Below are 19,876 nucleotides of genomic sequence, written 5' to 3'. Positions count from 1 at the left end.
GGAAAAAGTTGTTTTTGCCCATGACTGTAGCCTGCGGGCACAGCTGCAGTCAGCTGTAACTTTTACGAGCCTTTGCTTCCCTCATGGCTCTGAAGAGAAGTTAAGTCAAGTCAGATGTTTACACACCAGCGTGGAAAGATTTGAAGTAAACACACGCAGACGACCGAGCGCTTAAGGCCAGGCAAAAACTTGACAAATCAACGTCGGTTTGCTTTCAAACCAGCTTGTGTTGAATTACACTTAGTGACCCAAATATTGTGTATTTATTGAGTTGCACGAGCAAATGAGCTTACGAGGACGCTGCTCTCTTCTGATTTCCAGAATTGTTTTTTAAAACTTTAAAAAGAAAATACAAATTTACATATGACTTTTTTCAGCATTTTTTTTCATGTAGCGTACCCTCAATTTTGGACTTAAATCGTGTAATACAACTTTTTGCCTTTAAAAAGCTCAAATGTTTGTTTTAAATTTTTAAAAAAATTCAGCAACTTTCTAAGATTTATTTTTACCACTTCAAAATGTTTTTGAGAAAAATACATTATTTTTGGGAACATTAAAACCATGCTGAACTATATAACATTTCCAACAAGAAAATCCTCAAATCTTACTTTTTCCTTTAAAAATATTTTTAAACAAAGCTTTTTTCTCTTGTTTAAATTTACATTTTGTATTCAATTTCTTTGGGTTGTTTTTTTGTGCCACCCTGTGCCAAATGCATTTGCACAATCTTTCCCACCCAATGTCTGCATGCCAAGTAAAAAAAAAAAAAAAAAACTGCTACATTTCAGGTGAGTAATGAATCAAAATGCTTCATTGATGGTGCCAAGCTCAAGTCAAACCTGGCAAAGCAAGTCTAGAGCTATTAAGATGATAAAGGGTGACATCTAGTGGCAGTTTGAGGTATATCATGAGCATAGCACAACAGATCTATATACGGTATATACAAAAATTTACTCTGAAAATAGCTTTCTCACTTCTCTTGTTAATAGTTGTAATTGTTTCCCTGATGAGCAGTTAAAAAATAATGTAAATTTGGTAAATTGTCACTAATACACTTGAATAGTAGAAGCATGTATGCAAATTTTGACTATATTATTAAGGAGTTCATACAAGGATTTTGCCTGCCCTTTTAGTGTGATTGATAAAGGTATACATTTTTGTCTTGATGAGTATGAACTAAAATATATGAATTGACAAAAAAAGCAGGGGGAGGGGCGCCATATATGTTCATAAATCCATTGAATGTTATATTGTAACACTTATGACCCTTGCAAAAGATGGAATAATGGAATGGATGGAATGAACACCACTCGGGTTGAGATCGGGGAGGGGGGGGGGCTGTTCCTCCCAATCACAGTCTCAATAAAAATAAAATGAAATGGTTAAAAAAAAAAAAAGGAAATGGTTAATAATTGACGTGCGGATCTCGAAGACAGGTGTTTCTTTGGCATGCCGCTAGAGGGCGCCCGTATGTCACTTGTAGTACTACCACCACGCATTAAAATCCCAAACCAGAACACTTGCCTTAGATGGAGTGGCTAATCCGCCTAGCAACACATCGTTATGATTAAATTGGATTTGACACTGCCACAGCAATATTTGAGATTTGATCATTATTGTGCTGCATCACACTCACAGCTGTTTTCAATGTGTTGAGCCACGTGTGTGGCTAAAATGAGCTCAAATTCATTAATTTATAAATATTAGAAACTACACCAATAAAAACGAATTGTTCAATATAAAAGTAAAACAAATGTTTTTTTATGTCTAATAAAAAAAAAAAATGATGTCCCAATATTTTTTTTTTACTTTTAAGGGTGGTAAAAAACGGGAGGGTTGACTGAGTTATTTGCAGTAACAGCCAGATGCCTTCAGGGGGTGCTCCAAGTCCGCCAAATCTTCTTCCTGTTTTGCATTGGACGCTTTTTGTCGCCGTTTTCCAAAACTGCGACAATTTGCACGTCTAGTTTGCGTGAATTGCTTCATCCCTGGCTGCCGCCGATTAGCGACAATGTTCGACATAGAAGTATTTTGTCATTTAACGCTTGCATTTCTGCATCGACATTTTGTCCTGTGCGCACGTTCGCATGTCGTTCGTTTTAAAAGCCGCCATGTGTCTTACTTTTGTGCAAAAACGACGTTGGTGATATAATAACACACTTGGGTTTAATATTAGTGAGTGTGGCTGTAATGTGAATCAAATGATATCACTTTTCACACTGCATTAATATGACCTGCATGCCTCCAGTCAATGGAGCCGCAACCACTCTACTATGGCCACGCCCATTTCTTCCTGTTAGTACCTGACGCACTACGAAAGATAGTACCTTGAAAAATTTGATTTTTACGTTGAACTTTGTGTTGAGAGTTGCGTATGGGAGACGTCAGAGTGAGTTTAACGTCAATTTTAAGGTAAGTTTTTTTTTGTGGTGGTGGTGGTGGTGTTTGGGGGGGGGGGGGGGTAGTAGGCGGAGCGACCGGCGGGCATAGGCTGTGATTCTCAAAGTGACTCACTTCACTTGCGGCTTGCTAGTTCCCTGCAACGCCGCTACACATGCGTCTTCAGCCGGTCATACGGATTTCATATCCACGGATGACTCGTTTTCACCTTGTTTGTTTAAATCAACAGAGGTAAGACGGGAAGTGTGAAGTCGACAACTGCCCCTCGAGTCGTCGCCTTTTGAGTCATAACTAACCGGCATGTTGTCCGCCGCCTAGTTTGAAGCTTAAAGCCACGATTCGAAGCAGAACCCGGCGTTTGGCCACCATGCCGCTCAGCTCCGCTCTGGTGAGCCGGAACTACGATTACGACTACGACTCCCTCCAGCCCTACTTCTACTACGACCATTCGGAAGAGGACTTCTACCCGCAACAGCCGCAGCCCCCGGCGCCCAGCGAGGACATCTGGAAAAAGTTTGAGCTTCTCCCCACGCCGCCGCTGTCGCCGAGCCGGCGGCCGTCGCTGTCCGGCATGCCGTACCCTTCCACCGCCGACCAGCTGGAGATGGTCAGCGAGTTCCTGGGCGACGACGCCGTCAACCAGAGCATCATCTGCGACGCCGACTACTCGCAGACCTTCCTGCAGTCCATCATCATCCAGGATTGCATGTGGAGCGGATTCTCGGCCGCAGCTAAACTGAAGAAGGTGGTGTCCGAGCAGCTGGCGTCGCTGCACGCCGCCCGGAGGGACGCCAGCCCCGCAGCCCCAGCAGCCCCTCACTCGGCGGATGCTTCCCCGGCGTGTGCCGCCCGGGAAGCCGCCTCGGACCGCTCGTCCGCCTGGAGGCTCAACAGCAGCTACCTGCAGGATATCAACACGGCGGCGTCAGAGTGCATCGACCCCTCGGTGGTCTTCCCCTACCCGGTGGCCGAGACCCCCAAGCAGGGCGGGACCTCCGGTCGGGATTTAGGACTGGACACGCCGCCCAACAGTGGGAGCTGCAATAGCAGCGACTCGGGTAAGAAATAATTGACGACTTCATTATCATGAGGATTTTTTTTTCTTTTATTTTTGCACGCAGGTTGCCAAACTGAGGGGCGTGGGCCCATTTCTTTTGGCTCGTCGCAGCATTTGTCACTCGTTTTAGTCTTACTGAGCAGCAATAATGATTCTGTTTTGTCATCAATTCACTTTAGTTGTTACTTGCTCATGTGTGGTGGAGGAGGTCAAATGGTTAATCCTATCAGAGTGTCAATTATGAAATTAACATGAATCGTTTGGAGCCATTAACTTAAAACTGTCCAAACCTTGGGATTTCAGTCTCTCAACACTAAATCTTGTTTGTCTTTTCCTCTTCAGAATGCAGACTGATTATCTTTGTGTTTAATCAAAATTTTGCAAACACTTTTCTGATAATTATTGCAACCCAAACCAGTAAATTAGTTATAAGTTTCTGCATGGTCAAAGTGAAGCAATGCCCTCTTTTTTGGGGGGGGTTAAATTCTTCCACCTGAAGTTCCAGGAACATTTTTTTTTTAATGTAGCAGTAGTTCCTAGGACGTACTTGTTGCTCCAGGAACTAAAAGGGATATGTCACTCGATCCGTCCAATGCTACAGACCCCGCCCCAAATATATCTGGTTGTCTCCAAAGTACCAATACACACAGCAGGGGTCTTCTCGAAAGTATCCGCACAAGTGCGGTGCCGGTGAATATTTTTGCACAACATTTTTGCAGACCATTAAAAAATATATATTTTTTAAATAGCAACCACTTTAAATAAATGCTGCATACTTTGACTGTAGCTCGGAACCGGTGCTAGTAACATCTCAGTGGGAACAATCTAAAAGTGGGTGGTGGTGTTTTTTTGTTTTGTTTTTAAAGGGAGAGAAAAAGAAATAATACTTTGGTTGAGCTCTGAATGAGCACTGTCACCAGGTCAGTGTGAAAGGAAAAACACTGGCCTGCCAAAAGTTCCTAGTTAGGTGGAAAAGTTTGGGCAATGCCTGATTTTACAAAAAAAAAGTAACTAAAAATACACCGAGTCTAATTAGAAAACTAATGATGGTTAATATTTTCTTCTCTCTTTTTTTTTTTGAATATTTGTATTGTGAAATACTATGTTAATGGATTCATCATGTTAAGTTAATTTATGCATATATCATTAAAAAAAATGTTTGTATAGCACACATAAATATATTTGGTGGCTTATTGAATATTTTTAAGACTATTTTGTGTGTGACTAATCTATCCATTTTAAATAATTTTAAATGGATGTTTTTTCTAAATAGCTTGAAATATTTAATGATTCAGTCGACATGTCAGGGCAGTTAGGTGCCTTGCTCATGGGCGCTAAGTTTGACATTGTTTTCTTTTTGTTGCAGAAGATGATGATGAGGAGGAGGAGGACGAGGAGGAGGAGGAGGAGGAAGAAGAAGAGGCGGAAGTAGATGCCGGTGACGAGGTGGAGGATGAGGAGGAGATCGACGTGGTGACGGTGGAGAAGCGGCAGGCGGTGAAGCGTTGCGACCGCTCGTGCGGCGGCCCCGCCGGCCCCCTGGTGCTCAAACGCTGCCACGTCTCCACCCAGCAGCACAACTACGCAGCGCACCCACCTGCCACGCACCCGGCGGGCAAGAGGCTCAAGATGGACGCCGGCGGAGGTAGGCTCACTTGGGAATTTTGCACCACTGATGCTTTGCATGCAAATTTGACACGTGCCAATGAATGCCCTCGCATGTGGGCAAGGAGAGCCGTCTAATTTGAAGGAATATATATCTTCAAAAAGTCTTCAATAAAACAGTGCGATTGAAATTGATGGGCATTCCACCCCCCCTTCCTTTCGCCCCTCCTCAGCATGCGGAGGCGTGAGCCAGAGTCGCGTGCTAAAGCAGATCAGCGGCAACCGCAAGTGCTCCAGCCCGCGCTCCAGCCCGTCCGACTCGGAGGACCACGACAAGCGTCGCACTCACAACGTGCTGGAGCGCCAGCGCCGCAACGAGCTCAAGCTGAGCTTCCTGGCGCTGCGCGACCAGATCCCCGAGGTGGCCAACAACGACAAGGCGGCCAAAGTGCTGATCCTCAAGAAGGCGGCCGAGTGCGTCCGGGGCATGCAGGCCGACGAGCGCCGCCTGCTGTCGCTCAAGGAGCAGCTGAGGCGGCGGGGGCAACTCCTCGCGCACAAGCTTTCCACCTTGCGACACCAGCCCGCTTGAACGGCGCTCGGCCTCGTTCGTCTTCGTTCGTTCGTTTGTGTTTGTCAATTGTTTATGTTTTTTTTACACAGGTTGTACAGTCGTTTGCATGCAAATGCAGAAAGAAAAGATGTTTGGAATCTCCTTTGATTTCGCTGTTAAAACTGCCTCAAGTGAAGTTAGGGGCGGGTTCAGATATATTTAAAGTTTATTTTTGTTAAGAAAATATAAGAAAACACGGGGCCACGGTTTTACAGTGGAGGCCCAAATTAAAATGTGAAATTTTAATGTTTTTGTATATAATTAATATTTCCTAAGAAAATTTATTTTTGGATCTCAATTGTCTGGATTTTCAGACCTGGTGTTTTTGTTTTTTTGCATTCTGTTCCCAGTTCCCCCTTTTTGAAATATAAAAACGTTTCTTCTCAAATTTTCTGCCTGCTTTCTTACCTCACGCCAACTTCCACAACATGACAATTATGACGACGTTGTCCGATAGAACACACGGACAAAAGGCCTCACACGTTGCTCAGCCAACATTTTCAAATTGAACATTCACTCACATGATTCCTGTGCTGTCAGCTGTTTAGTTTTTTAAAATTATTATTACGTGATTGTCATTCCCAATTGTTTGAGACAATCAAATCTCTCCACTATGGAAGTTGTTATTCGTGAAGACGAAGTAAAACTGTTGAAACTTGAGGTGACACAAACTTTTTGGACTCTATTATCCTATCGATTATTTCTTTATTGAATTGTTTCAAAGTACTGCAGTCTCAAAATTGCGTGTAATATACGCAATTATAAAAAAAAAAATAAGTGTGGTGCATAAGATGGTACTGTAATTTAAAACACATACACACACAATCAGCATAGTTAAAATCACAAATTGAAGTTTCACTATAAAACCTAGCAACCAATAATTACTACCTGAGCACAGCACATATTTTAGTTACATTGTTGCTAGGCAAATTACATGCAAGCTCCATCGTAACTGCTCTAAACATCCATCCATCCATGATCAGTCATTATTTGGTTTTATTCCCCCAAAAAATTTCTGTTTTAAATTCAATTGCAAAGCTTCTTTTTCCTGGCGGTGTCGTATGTTTAATCACTTGTTGCTAGGCAGAGTTCACACAGGCGCCATTGTAACTGTACCCTATCCTAAAGAAAACAATTATATCAGAACGCCCAATTATTTTTTGGGCGTTTTATTCGGGCACAAAAGTAAATGAGTAGATTAACACTTTTTTTGTTGTTGCTGACGCTGGCGCGATGATGCTAGCCACGCCTACTTGGCTTGTAGACTGGCTAACTAGCAGGAAGTTGAACAGTCGTTTAAACTTATAAACACATAGACCAATATCTCCTAATAATACACACATATTTTATACCTAAAACATTATCTGCGAAAAAAGGCAGAATTTATTTTATGCATTCGTGTGAGTGCATGTAACGTTATTCAATTGGCTACTCTGCTTCTAGCCTAGTGCGCGTGTCCGAGACGTCACGTGAATCGCCCCGCCCCTCTTTTGGGTCTGCACTGCTGCATGGACGCACGAATGCAAGTTGAAGTCAGGTGGAGATTTGTTTATTTTTGTCCGCTAAACAACCAAAAGAGGACTATTCATCATGTTTTTGGTGTGTTTTTGAAGACAAGATGACGGTAAGAGTGGCTCTAAATATTTGATTTAATCGTGGACTCAGTATATGTGACGTTTAAGAGACTTTAATGTTTGTGTTTTGGTCACGTTTTATGGCGTCTAAAATGTTCTTCTTTTGTGTTTTACTGCTTGAGTCAACGGAGGCTTGTATTGTTTTTAATGGAGCTCACGCAGGGCTGCTTCGGTGACACACAATGTCAAATGTCCTTTTTAATACATGCCAATGTATAATTGTAAAGCAGTTTTGTTGCGTGTTTAAGCACAAATCGCTCATAATGGTGAACGTTACACAACATGGCTGACAGAACGAAGCATGAATTGTTGTTGTGCTTTTCTTGTGTTGTGGTCATGTTTTTGTTGTTAATGTTGTGTTACTGGCCTGTCAATGATGTTGTGTTGGCGTTTGATGTCATTTGGGGATAAAAAAGCCACTTTACACGGAGGCGGGAATCACATAGTTAATAGTTTCAGTGTCTTAATTTCTGAGTCTATTTCCTTGAGGATTTTTTTTAAATTATAGACATGTTGTTGTTTGACCTTTCCCAAACCTCTTTGGGATCCTGGAAAACCTTATAATCCCTAAAATGGCCACTTCAAACCCTAATGGGATGCTTCCTTTGTTTTTTGGGGGGAGAATTTTTTTGTGAGTCTATGAATGATAAACATGTCTACCAAATTCCTTGTTACTAAGTGAAACCGGATTTCGGGGCAGATTGTTTTTAAAGGGCCATTGAAAATGGCCGAAATCTTCCCAAAATCGCTACATCAAACCAAAATGGTCATCAGTTCTTGATTCTTTTTTTTGTGTTTACTTATGATGGCAAATTTCTTGTTTTGAAGTGTAAGTGGCTTAGTGGGCTGAATTTCCTAAAATGGCGGCTTCAAACAAAAGTGGCCAACTTGATGTGTGTCTGTTTTCAGGTGTGATTTTTGTGGCGTGATCTGAGGTGGTGGAAACCTGGTTGATAAATGTCAATTCATCTTCTGACAGTGTTACATGATCTTTTTCCTGGACATTTGCTGACTCGGCCTCAAAAAAAGAGTCAGAACCGACCCATTTTCCCCCTCCTTTTTGGCATTGTATTGTCTTTTCTGGGAATATTTCAAAGTGTCTTCCAGATGTGCCTTGAGTGTGTGATTTTCCCCGTCCGGAATCGATGACGCAGCCCCTTTTTAGTCGTCTCACCGTCAACATGAGTGTGTTGTTTCATTCCTTTGACATTATTCCCGATCTGTGGCCGCGCTTGCGGTGCTGCTGAGAAATTTGGGCCATTGATGAAACGTGAAACGCGTGCGTCTCACTCGTTTCAGTCGTCGGCTTGATCGTAAGTAAAGGCTGACGGCACGCTTGTTATGTAACAACGTCAGGCGTGCCACGGAATGATGTCATCAGCCGACCATGTGCTTTTTTTTAGCATTAACTAAAAGCAAGACGCGTTCACATTACGTCACACCAAGTTTAATCTGAATCAGATTTTTTTTTTTTCTGTTTTAAAAAACTGAAAGTGACATTTTATTGTTCAGACTGACTGTTTAAAAAGTTCTGACATATTTAAACAAGCTGTCAAACTAAGCTGAATCTGGTTCTGATCCAGTTTGCAGTTTTAGAGTCAACCTTACTGAATATTTTTCATCACTGAGATGTTTTTGTTCTAGTAAAGCTTACCAGAATTCAACGAAACTCATTTTTATGGAAGGTCAGAAGTTTCATCGTCACACTAAATTCGATCCATCAACTGCAAATAGTTCTCTTTGCGGTTTAGATAAAAGTAGAAAACAATCAGAGATAGAAAACAAAATATACCACAATAAAATCGTTGCGGTAAAAAAAAAAATCCCAAAACAACATGCAGATAAAATAGAATCATCACAGTCTGATATTTATCTAAATTTATTTATTTATTCTTAAATCCGAAGAATGGCCATAAGAACTTGAAAGAAAACCCCGGGTGATATATTCTTTTCATTGCTGCATCACAACAATAAATTAAAAAGGCGTTGTTTAGTAAAATCAGTGCAGTTGAAAAGAAGTTCCAAAATATTTGTCATGTTTAGGATTTAAATAAAATTTTGATGATAGTACAAAAAAAACAAAGTTTTTACTCTGAAAAGTAAGAAAAATGATCACGATCTGGATAAAAACAAAACAAAATGGAGATTTCTGCTTTTCATGGTAGAATTCTTACCAAAAAAGAAATGATAACATCAGTGAAGTTGACAGGAGATTTTTCTCCAAATTTTGTGGGGTTTTAGCCTAGAAAAAATTGTACGCAGATTCCTGAGCAACCTCCAGCTAGCTCGTTGTGGCCACTAAGCTAAGAGTGTCTCGCCACCAGTTCCAGAACGACGACAGGAGAATTTTTGCACTGGTCGGCGCTGGTGTGAACGATTGTGCCACTACGACGCGGCGTGTTCTTCTTCTGCCAGCAGTTCACACGGCGCGTTGTTTTCTTTTTGTGTGTCGGGCCCTCCTCTGCTTAATCTCTTTGGCCCCCGGCCAAGTCTAAATGCACACATCGCTGCTTTTTCACACAGACAGCTGCGTCAGCACTGTTGCGCTACCGGCGACCCGGCCCCGCCCCTCTCTGCCTCGCCGACGTCTCCCTGAGGGAGGTTGACTTTTAGCATTTAGCTCGTTGCTGTCTTAGAGTCACAATGTTGCGTTCATGTATGAAACTCAAAAGTGTCCAAAATGGAACATTTTTGTTTGAAACATTTCGGGGCCAATTCCAGAGCTGTCACTAGGACCAACTCCAACCAATGAGAACCAGATTTACCAGACAGCTAGGCGACAATAAAGTGCCACGTTTTTTTTTTTTTGCCTGCGGTCGCTAACGTTAGCCTAGCATGGCGTCAAAGTTTGACGATCGATTCAAGGATTCGCTACAAAAAACGGCGGCTCGAGGTCATGTTGATCAATGCTTGAAGGGGCAACCATGAGTTTGCCCCGCCCACAAAGCAGCACGTGAGTCTAACCCCCGTTAAGTAGATTAATCTGTGAAAATCCCTTACAAGCAAATCACCACCAGACTGGATTGCTGGTCTGCGCTGACATTTTGCCACCAATTGGTGTCGTCGCGCTTGAGCTTTTTCTTCTTCTTCAGCACGGCGGTCTCGAAGAAGCGCCGTTGTTTGTCTGTCGGAATGAAAAGGCTCATTCCGGACCTGCACCTGTCCGACGCAGCGGCGTACGCCTTTGCTGCACTTTTACGTCTTGAATTTATAGCCCCCAGCTGGAGGGGCGACCTTTCACTCGCCCTCCGTTGGTGGGGGCTTCGTGGCAGCTGGGACGACTTCACTGGCTCCTTGTGTGAAAAAGCCACCGAGGCGAGGCTTTCTCTCCGCGCCTCGAACCCGATAGCAGCCCCATTTGACACGCCGCCGCCTTCAGCTGTCAGTTTCCATCTCATTCACAGAAAAGAAAGTCCGTTCGCGTGGCCTGGCGGTTGCGTTCTGGCCTCGTCGGGCTTCTCCGTTCACGCCGTTGAAAAGGAGGCGCAGGAAGAAGCCACTTCAAGGTCGCCATAAAGCAACCTAACATTCTCATTAGGCTAACAGCTGTGTGGAGACAAAACATTGCGAAAAAGCAGAGGTGGCAAAAGTATTTACGCTACGTACTCAAGTACAAGTACACAAATGATCTACTGTAAAATGACTGAAACTAGAGATAGACCGATATGTTTTTTTCAGGGCCGATACCAATTATTACTAGTCAAAGAGACAGAAAACCGATACCTGGAGCCGATATTTAATTTCAGTAAAAGGGGAAAAAAATCTTGGCTTAAAAATATAAATTCCAACTCTTAACTTTGTTGGAATGCTTTAAAGCATATATTTATTGAACAACCTTTCAGATTTGCAAAATGTCCAAAACCTTTTTTTTTTTTTTTTTTATCACAATCGTCATATGTTTTAAAATTCTAGCAAAAACTTTAGGAAGCTCCCAGGCTCATAAGTATGTCTTAAAAATGAAATTAAAACCTAAAAAAGTAAATGTCGTTTTCTACAATAAATACATTTTTCCAAGTTTCAAAATAACTAAAATGTTAAACTTTCAGGTATCTTTGTTTTACTTTCAAACAAAACAGAAAAAGATGCAGAGAGTTCCTAGGGTCAGCAGCATATCTTATAAAGCTAACTGAAAATCTAAACATATTGTTTCCTGCAACTCTGCAAGGTCAACAGAGTTTTATATGGATCGATTATCGGCCATCAGATTTAAAAAAAAAAGGCGATAATCAGCCTAACCGATAATCAGTCTATCGCTAACTGAAACTAAAGATTTGTTTGATAATCAATTAATCTGTCTATTAGTTTTCAAATTAAATGATGAATGAGATATAAAAGAAAACAATCTGTCCCTTTTTTTCTGATTTGGTTGTAACAGCCATCAGAAAATGAGCAAAAATGTTGCTCATTGTTTTCCAAAGTAAAAGCGGATGCTTGCAAATGACTTATTTTGAAAAAAATACAAAAGTCTGTTTTCATGGAGGACCACAGAAATCGGAGAAGTTTACCGCTGAGAGACAGAAATGTTGAGGATTGGGACCATTTGACAGTCAAAATATTTGTCAAATAACGTGATAACCGATTAGTTGTCGATGAATCGGTTAATTGTTGCACAGCTGCAGTCACTCGTAATCCCAATTGCAGTTGACTTTCCCGTCTCGGTTTTTGTCTTCTTTTTTAATTACGTTATCATCTATTGGGAATGAAAAAAGTCACATGGCATTTAAAAAATAAAAAAATCAAATAGTAGAAAGCACTGAAATGTGCTTTCAAATGTAGCAAATGAAGTCAAAGGTAACTTGCCACCACCGCTAGCAGCTTTCACCGGATACCGGTGTGCCGACGGGTCATTGCTGCTGTCGGAAATCCAGATGGCTAATGAGCTCTGGAGGAGGTCGCGACCTCGACGCGGCGCTGCGCTAAGTGACGAGCTGTGGCGAGTGCCTCCGCGTTACGTCTCGCCCGACGCCGTGCTCGGGGTTTAGCCGCGCGAGGTCGACGTTGTCAGACGCAGCAGCTGATCACGTAAAACCTCATTTCATTAAAAGTTCATTTATTAATTAATGGCTGATTTATTATCAAATGTTGTGAAAGATAGCTAGCTAAGGGCTGACAAAGTATGCTGTAAGTTGAACGTCCTTGGCGGAGCGAATCCAAAGTTTGTCCAATTTGTCACATGACATGATGTTGGAGGTTCATTTGTCTCCTCAAGTGACTCATAGCACCCCCCCCCCCCACCGCTCCAAAATGTTTCATGCTTGACTACCGCCCTCCTGCCGCTCGCTGCTATGAATACCCCCCCCCCACCCCAAAAAAGTGTCCCCGTCATACTATCAGCGAGTATCGGGTGGTCCGGCTCCTCTTCCTCCAGTGCCGCAAATAGGCGGATGAGGTCACGTGAGTGATGCATTGTGGGCACTCTGCCAGCTGGGTCGCCATGTTACCGGCCCAGCCTCGACACTCGTATCGTTTAACGCCCCCGCCCGCCCGCCAGCCCGCCCGCCCTCCCGCCGCCTCCTGTCACATGTGGAGGAGTTTTTTTGTTTTTTTTTTGGGCTGCAAATCTGAAATAAAATCATGAAAGTCGTGTCTTTACTTGTATTCAAATCTGTTGTTGATGATGAACAAATGGGAAAATAGAAATTAATTAATTATTTTTTATGAAGACATTTTGAAGAAGTAAAGATAAACTACCAATAAGCGTTCTCTACGAAAATCAAAGTAGGCTGAGGCTCTAGAAAATATAATAAAATATTTTTAAAAAAAAAGGGACGGTAAGAGATCGTTACTTACAAAGGCAGCTGATTGGCCGCCCTCTTGTGGCAATTTTCCAACCAGGAACTAGAAATTAGAAGAATAAGAAAATTGCCATTAACTTCATGCAATTTTAAGGAAAAATGCAACATTGGGTTGTATAGGCCTTTCTTGTGTGTGTGTTATTAGAAGCCATTAGCAAATATAGAGTAGCAGTCACATGTGGCAAACGCTACTCAAAAAGTGAGCGGTGACATCATCAAGGGAGAGTGCACATGTCGTCCATTTTGATTGGCAGGTGACGCGTGAAATGAAGCTTGAACTTGGCCTTCTGTTTTTTTGTCTTGTTTTCAGGTTTTGGGGGCAACTGGATGCAAAGCAGCGGCGTGGGGACTTTTCACCGTCGTCTTCATGGAACGTGCGAACTCTCACATGCGTAGGCTGCCTGATTTTTTTTTTTTTGTGTGTGTGTCTTTTTTTCTTGCTGTCTTTTAATAGTCGTTACTTCCCTCTTTCTTGGAGAGGACTCGCTGGCACCTCGAATTGGCCCCACGGTGCACCGAGTTTGCGGTTTGGACGTGACCAAGTGTTACAACTGTCACGCTGCGCTTCTTAAAGAGACAGCGGCCATTTTTCAGTTGTTGCTTGCTGCCGCACTTTTTTGGAGCTCTTTCACTTCCATATGGGCCTGCTAAGATTGCAAACAATTCTATATTGCTATCTTCATGTATTAAATGTTTTATAATTTAATTTAAAAATAAGGTGCAACTTATCTATTTGACTCTGATCATCGTCTGTTGTTTTCCAAACAAATGTTTAAAGGTTAAGTCAATTGGGGGGACAATAATATGTTCTATGCAGCCCCCACTAGTCTAAAAATAGTTTTCTGGTTAATATTGCTTTAGTGGAATATGAGTTAAGAAGCAAAATCCAGCCGTTTTTTTATCCATCTCAGGGGGCGGCCATTTTGCCTTTTTCTGTCGACTGAAGATGACATCACACTTGCTCAGGTCTCAGGTGACAACCAATCACAGCGCAGCTTGAGAAAACAGGTGAGCTCTGATTGATTGTTGCCTGAGTAACTGTGATGTCATCTTCAGTTGACAGCAAGTGGCAAAATGGCCGCCCCCTGAGATGGATAAAAATGGCTGGATTTTGCTTCATAACCCATATTCCACAAATGTAATATTAATCAGAATGTCATGTTTGGACTAGTGGGGTCACATATAACAAATTATGGTCAATAAATGTTTAAGGTTGACTTCCACTTTAATAGTCCTAAAAATCTGTCTTGCCCGCGTTGCCTTCAGGGACAACCTAACCTAAGTTTTTCAATGGGATTGCTTCAATTTTTTTTCATATTTGTAAAACAATGACAGCTGTGCAAATGATGTGGAGAGTCGTAATTTACACTTCAAATAAATCCATTTTTTTCATAACCGGGCACTTCATCATAGTTACATGAATTAGAAATAATGCAAGCATGAAAATACAGTACAATAAAATAAGAAAAATTGCCAACTCCCTCTTGAAGTTCTGTTTTAGTTCATTACAATGTAAGCCACCCCCCCACACACACCCCATGGAGCAAACCATCAACATTTTCTCTCGTCTTCTCTGCCCCCTCCCTTCCTTGCTCACTCTACCCGCCGACCTCCCCCAAGGCAACATCTCCATTCACAAATGCACTACGAGTTTGCCGCGTTGAAATGTCAAGCTGCAGTCGCGCTTCCTGATTGCGTTACCGCCGCCGCGCAGCGAGGGCAAGCGGTCGAGGTTATTGAGGGCGTTTGGGGGTGCAAGTGTGTGTGCGTGTGTAAAAATAGCAGCCAACCATTTTAAGTCGGAGCGTGTCCTCGTCAGCAAATCTTCAATTAAACTAACTGCTCACATTGCCAGTCATTTAATCTCTTTTATCTTGGGGGTCTGGCATGTACTGAACGTTTCTTTGGTGTATGCATGCACACGCCCGCGCGTGCTTCTTCTTCTTCTTCTTCTTATCTGCTGGTCGGGTAACACAAGACAGCTGCTCTCGCTACGCTCGCTTCACATACGCTAACTCCCTGCAGCAGGTGAGCAGCTGGCCTCGTCTTCCCAAGCTTTTTTTTTTTTTTTTTAAGAGCCAAAAATGATTGGTTGGAGGTCTCGGTTCACACGCCCTCTTCGCCAGAGCCACACAGCGACGCGGCTTGCCACACACACACAAGTTCGCACACACACGTGGGAAAAGAGCTTTCCAGGAATCGGCTTTCCCCGCAGCCCAACGTACGGCACGGTTCACGGTTGCTACCAAATACGTCAGCTGCTGCTACCGGATATGTAGCGTAAGAAATAGCAGACGTGTCACAAATGAGGAATTCTGATAGGCGGATGTGGAGATGTCTAAAATTAAATGTTATTTATAGACACAAGTGAATGTGAATAGCAGCAAAAATTGTTTAACAGTCTTGTTTGTAGTAAAACTAGACGTGTAATAAATGCTAATTGTATACAGCATTGCTTCTCATAGTTTGTGTTACGCCACAGATGAAGAAAATATTTTGCCCCCCCCCCCTCCAACTCTTTGCTGCGACAATGAATAGCATCATTTGTCCAAAAAATTGTTGTAAGTGCGCCTCTGCACATGAGTTAATACTCAATGAGCATGCCAGTGCCACCTACTGTAGTGGATGTGCAATTACACTTTGCTGTACTATTATTCTCGTACAGAAAAAAAAAAAAGAACAAATGTCAGCAAAAAAAAGTTGGCAGTATGGAGCAAAAAATGAAAGACATGAAGAAAGGGGAAAGTCAAGCCAAAAATGTTTATTTGCAATAATGTGCACCCCCACTAGTTGAAACACTCCATTCTGATTAATATTACATTTGTGGAATATGAATTAAGTAGAACAATCCACCCGTTTTTACCCATCTAAAGGGACGTCCATTTTCCCATTTACCGCCACCTGCTGTCGACTGAAAATGACATCATCAAGGTCGGGCCCAGGTAACGACCAATCACAGCTCAACTGTTTTCTGGGTTTGGTCATGTGACATTTGCACGCTGAGTCCAGAGCAACTGTGATGTCATTTTCAGTCGACAGAAAGTGGCAAAATGGCCGCCCAGCTGAAATGGATCCTGAATGGGTTGTCAAGGCGCTATCTGTGACCCCCCTGCACGATCTGAGGCAATCTGAGGTACGCATGCGCGGCAGGTCGGCCATCTTGTCTCGCTAACCTACGGCAACCGCAAAAGGACAGAACATGTACAAGTACGTACAATCGGCTCCGGATATATAGATAGATGTTTTTGTCCTAGTGTGGTTGCCGTAGGTTAGCGCCTCAGATCGTGCAGGGGTCACAGATTGCGCCTTGACAGGGTTTTTTTTCTCTGCTTAATTCAATGTTACTCAGAATTTACACTGGATGGGGCGCATACTGTCACATATTGTCAAGAACATTTTTGAATTGACTTAACAAATATTTCACTCGTGACTAAGAAACTGCCGCAATGCGCCGCACAGACAGAAACACAACGTTATATTTTCGGCGTCCGTACACGTTTATATGGTGTGACGTTTTATTCTGGAAGCCATCTGGTGAAAAGCAGACTCGGCCGCCCTTTGACCTCATTCCAAGCAGGAAGCATGAGAGATTCCGGCCTCACTGGAAGCTCATCACTCAGCAATGTGAGTTTTGCGCAGCCCACGCGTGAAGTGTGCAAATCCATCCGTGGCGCCCATCAGATCCTCGCGCGTCCAATCGGCGTCGTTTGGGGCGAACGTCAGAAATGAAAAGTGTCACGATGGCCCAGTGAAGTCGTCAGCCGCACTGCATGTTGAACAAAAGGCGCTTTGAAGACAAGAAGACCGTGACACATTAGAAGACAGGAAGTGTGGCCTTATACGGACATACGCGCATTTAAGAAAGGAGATGAAAATTCAAGATGACCGCATTTGGGCTGTTTCACGCGTCTGATTTGGCGGAACAATCTAAGTCCAGTTTGTAGGAAAGATCGGAAGCTCGATCGCTACAACATCAGTTCCCAACATGTCATACGTCCTAATGACATTCCAACAGTGGAATGTGTGGTTTCGTCTGTTTGCAGCTCTTCCGGCCTACTTTATCACACAAAGACGACTTTTATTCAGGCACCTAACTCGTGAAATAAATATTTTTAACCCATGGGCATGCCTTAAAATAAGTTTTTTTTTTTTTTTTTTTTTTGCATTGACTACAGGGCGCCCTCTACAGAATTGCATCAGAACTGCCCAAATGCATTCAGATAATTATATTGACACTGTTCGCCTGACACGCGAATAACTTGACTTACAAGTTTTTGAACAAATAAGCCATAATTCAGATGATTTTTTTCATTGTAATTTATTTATTTTTGCTTTGATTTGCAAGCTCAATTTTGACCTTAATGGTCTTTAGTAGTGCGAGGAAATTTTGAACTTGTTCCAGTCCTTGTGACAAGAAAGACCATTAAGACCGTTTAGGAAGCCATTAAGACTGTTTAGAGAACGTTTAGGAAACACTGCGACCTTGAATGAAACCCTGACTTTAAATCCACATTTGTTAGCGTAGCAAATGTTGGACCCGATGTGGGATGTGGGCCTTAGCTTCTTCTTAACCATGCAAAACGCCATGAGATGCTAACGTTAGCATCTCTGGTCACATGTAGACATAACAATAACAATACTCAAAGGCATTGATTCTGTATTTTAAATGAATAAGTAGAAGAGGAAGACTTTTATTTCGAAGTTGTCCTGACTGTTTTTCAAAGCGTCACTTTTCGAGTCGATACCTCAACTTCTACAGAAGTCGTCTGAAATCCAATATTATTTCCCCTCGTACTTGCGTAATGAGTGTGAATCCTTTGCACACCTGTGATGACGAGCAAGCAAGCCGTGCGGTTCTTTTTCGTTTGGCCGCTAGCATGAAATGCTAAGAGGAAGTTGAAAGTCGCACTCTCGCTGTGAGATGAAAGTCGATTGTAGCCATTTCGCTACTGAAAGACGCAGTTATGCTTCATGTGTTGTTTCCTGACTCATGTCTAGGGGAAATTATGCAGATATGCTCCCACCTTTCTTAGGTGGCCTTTTTCATGTGTCCCCTACGCCTTCTTTTTGCACTTCTCACTTCTGCTAAGCAAAGCGACCGTTTTACTCATTTCTCTGGAGAAGTAACCTCAACAAGCATTGTGTCACATGTGTGTGTGTGTGTGTGTGTGTGTGTGTGTGAAGGTAGTTTTGCGTCGAACGGAACAAATGGCGATCACGGGCGGCAAATGTTTGAAAGGATTTCCACAGACGGCAAGGTGGGAATTTGACGCAGCTGACGCGATGTTTTTGTGCTGATCTGCCGCTTACGTGTGATTGGCCGACTAGCTCGCTAAAAGTGTGCGAGCGTCGCTTCGAGCAGGCGGACGTTGGACTTTACAGCTGAGAGGAGAACGCTGCAGTTCTTCCGTAATCGGCCTGAAAATCGATCGATAATGAATAATCCATCGTCTTGAATTGACGCATGCTTGCGGAGGAAATGTTAGCATTTGAAACTAGCTAACCACTTCATCAAGAGGAAAAAAAATGATCATGGATATGCTGAAGAAGCACTTTCACCATTAGTTCACATTTAAGAAGAATGTTTGGCAAATGTTAGCATTTGAAATGGTTACATTGAAGTTAGGTGCTAAAGCTAACACAGGAACCATGTAAAAAAATCGCCGATCGTCTTTACTGCTAACATTTAAGAAGCTTACAAGTATGAGAAATGCTAGCATTTTTAGCGCGCTAAACTTGAGTCGGTCTTTTAAGCAAGCTCAAAACAAAAATGGCCCAAAACTTTTACAGTATTTTTAGAGGAAAGAAGAAATTGTTAGCATTTGCATGTTACGCAAACAAAATACATTTTAGAGGAGCTTCAAAGTGGAAAAAGAAAATGCTAACGTACCTAAGTATGAGAAATGTTAGCATTTTTAGCGCGCTAAACTCGAGTTGGTCTTTTAAGCAAGCTCAAAACAAAAATGGCCCAAAACTTTTACAGTATTTTTAGAGGAAAGAAGAAATTGTTAGCATTTGCATGTTACGCAAACAAAATACATTTTAGAGGAGCTTCAAAGTGGAAAAAGAAAATGCTAACGTAGGCAAGTATGAGAAATGTTAGCATTTTTAGCGCGCTAAACTTGAGTTGGTCTTTTAAGCAAGCTCAAAACAAAAATGGCCCAAAACTTTTACAGTATTTTTAGAGGAAAGAAGAAATTGTTAGCATTTGCATGTTACGCAAACAAAATACATTTTAGAGGAGCTTCAAAGTGGAAAAAGAAAATGCTAACGTACGTACAGTGCACTACAGCAACATGGATGACAAATGTTTGTTTATTTATTTTTTTCAAGCGTCATGTTTATCGTGTGCGAAGCATGCGCGAGCAGCAATGTTATCATTTGAATGTGGTAGACGTGACAACGTCTCTTCTTGGAACGATGCTTGTCACGTCTTCGAGGAACGCGCGCCATCGTCCTTGTGCGGCAAAATGCAAACGGCCGCTTCCTCTTTGCGCACTGCTGGAGATGCAAGGAGAGAAGCGCAGTTATTCATTCATTTGCTAGTTCTGAGTTTTAATTGGGGTCAAATCTTCAAAGTTGACATCGGGGACGACGCCCACCTTGGAAATTTGCCGTCTCGGACGAGCTTCCAAGTCAGAATGATTCGAGACTCAAATATTTTACAAGTCCATTTGTTTCCCCTCTCAGACACCAGACAGACTTTTTTTTTTTTTTAATTCACACTTTTTAAACTCAACATGTGTCTTATCTTATCCGCCGATTGTTGCGA

General features: G+C 42.4%; 1 protein-coding gene and 1 long non-coding RNA gene across 3 annotated transcripts; both read left to right on the top strand.

Annotated features, from left to right (window-relative positions):
• The first annotated feature begins 1,941 nt into the window (after positions 1–1,941).
• myca (MYC proto-oncogene, bHLH transcription factor a) lies at positions 1,942–6,063 on the top strand. Of its 2 annotated transcripts, none has more exons than XM_077554302.1 (4): positions 1,942–2,412; positions 2,630–3,458; positions 4,824–5,102; positions 5,296–6,063. In XM_077554302.1, the coding sequence occupies exons 2-4, from the start codon at positions 2,768–2,770 to the stop codon at positions 5,652–5,654; spliced, it is 1,329 nt and encodes a 442-aa protein (XP_077410428.1). In that variant the 5' UTR covers positions 1,942–2,412; positions 2,630–2,767; the 3' UTR covers positions 5,655–6,063. The 2 variants fall into 2 exon arrangements, with proteins under 2 accessions (XP_077410428.1, XP_077410427.1); XM_077554301.1 differs by lacking the exon at positions 1,942–2,412 and having other exon boundaries at positions 2,535–2,631; positions 2,719–3,458.
• A 1,086-nt stretch (positions 6,064–7,149) lies between these two features.
• LOC144040456 (uncharacterized) lies at positions 7,150–14,586 on the top strand. The gene is made up of 2 exons (XR_013289739.1): positions 7,150–7,299; positions 13,415–14,586. It is a non-coding gene; the product is annotated as an uncharacterized LOC144040456 (long non-coding RNA).
• Positions 14,587–19,876: the final 5,290 nt, after the last annotated feature.

The sequence above is a fragment of the Vanacampus margaritifer genome, chromosome 20, assembly GCF_051991255.1.
Source record: "Vanacampus margaritifer isolate UIUO_Vmar chromosome 20, RoL_Vmar_1.0, whole genome shotgun sequence".
Classification (NCBI taxonomy): Eukaryota; Metazoa; Chordata; class Actinopteri; order Syngnathiformes; family Syngnathidae; genus Vanacampus; species Vanacampus margaritifer.
Note: the sequence above shows the minus strand (reverse complement) of the source record. Positions and strands in the feature narration are given on the sequence as shown.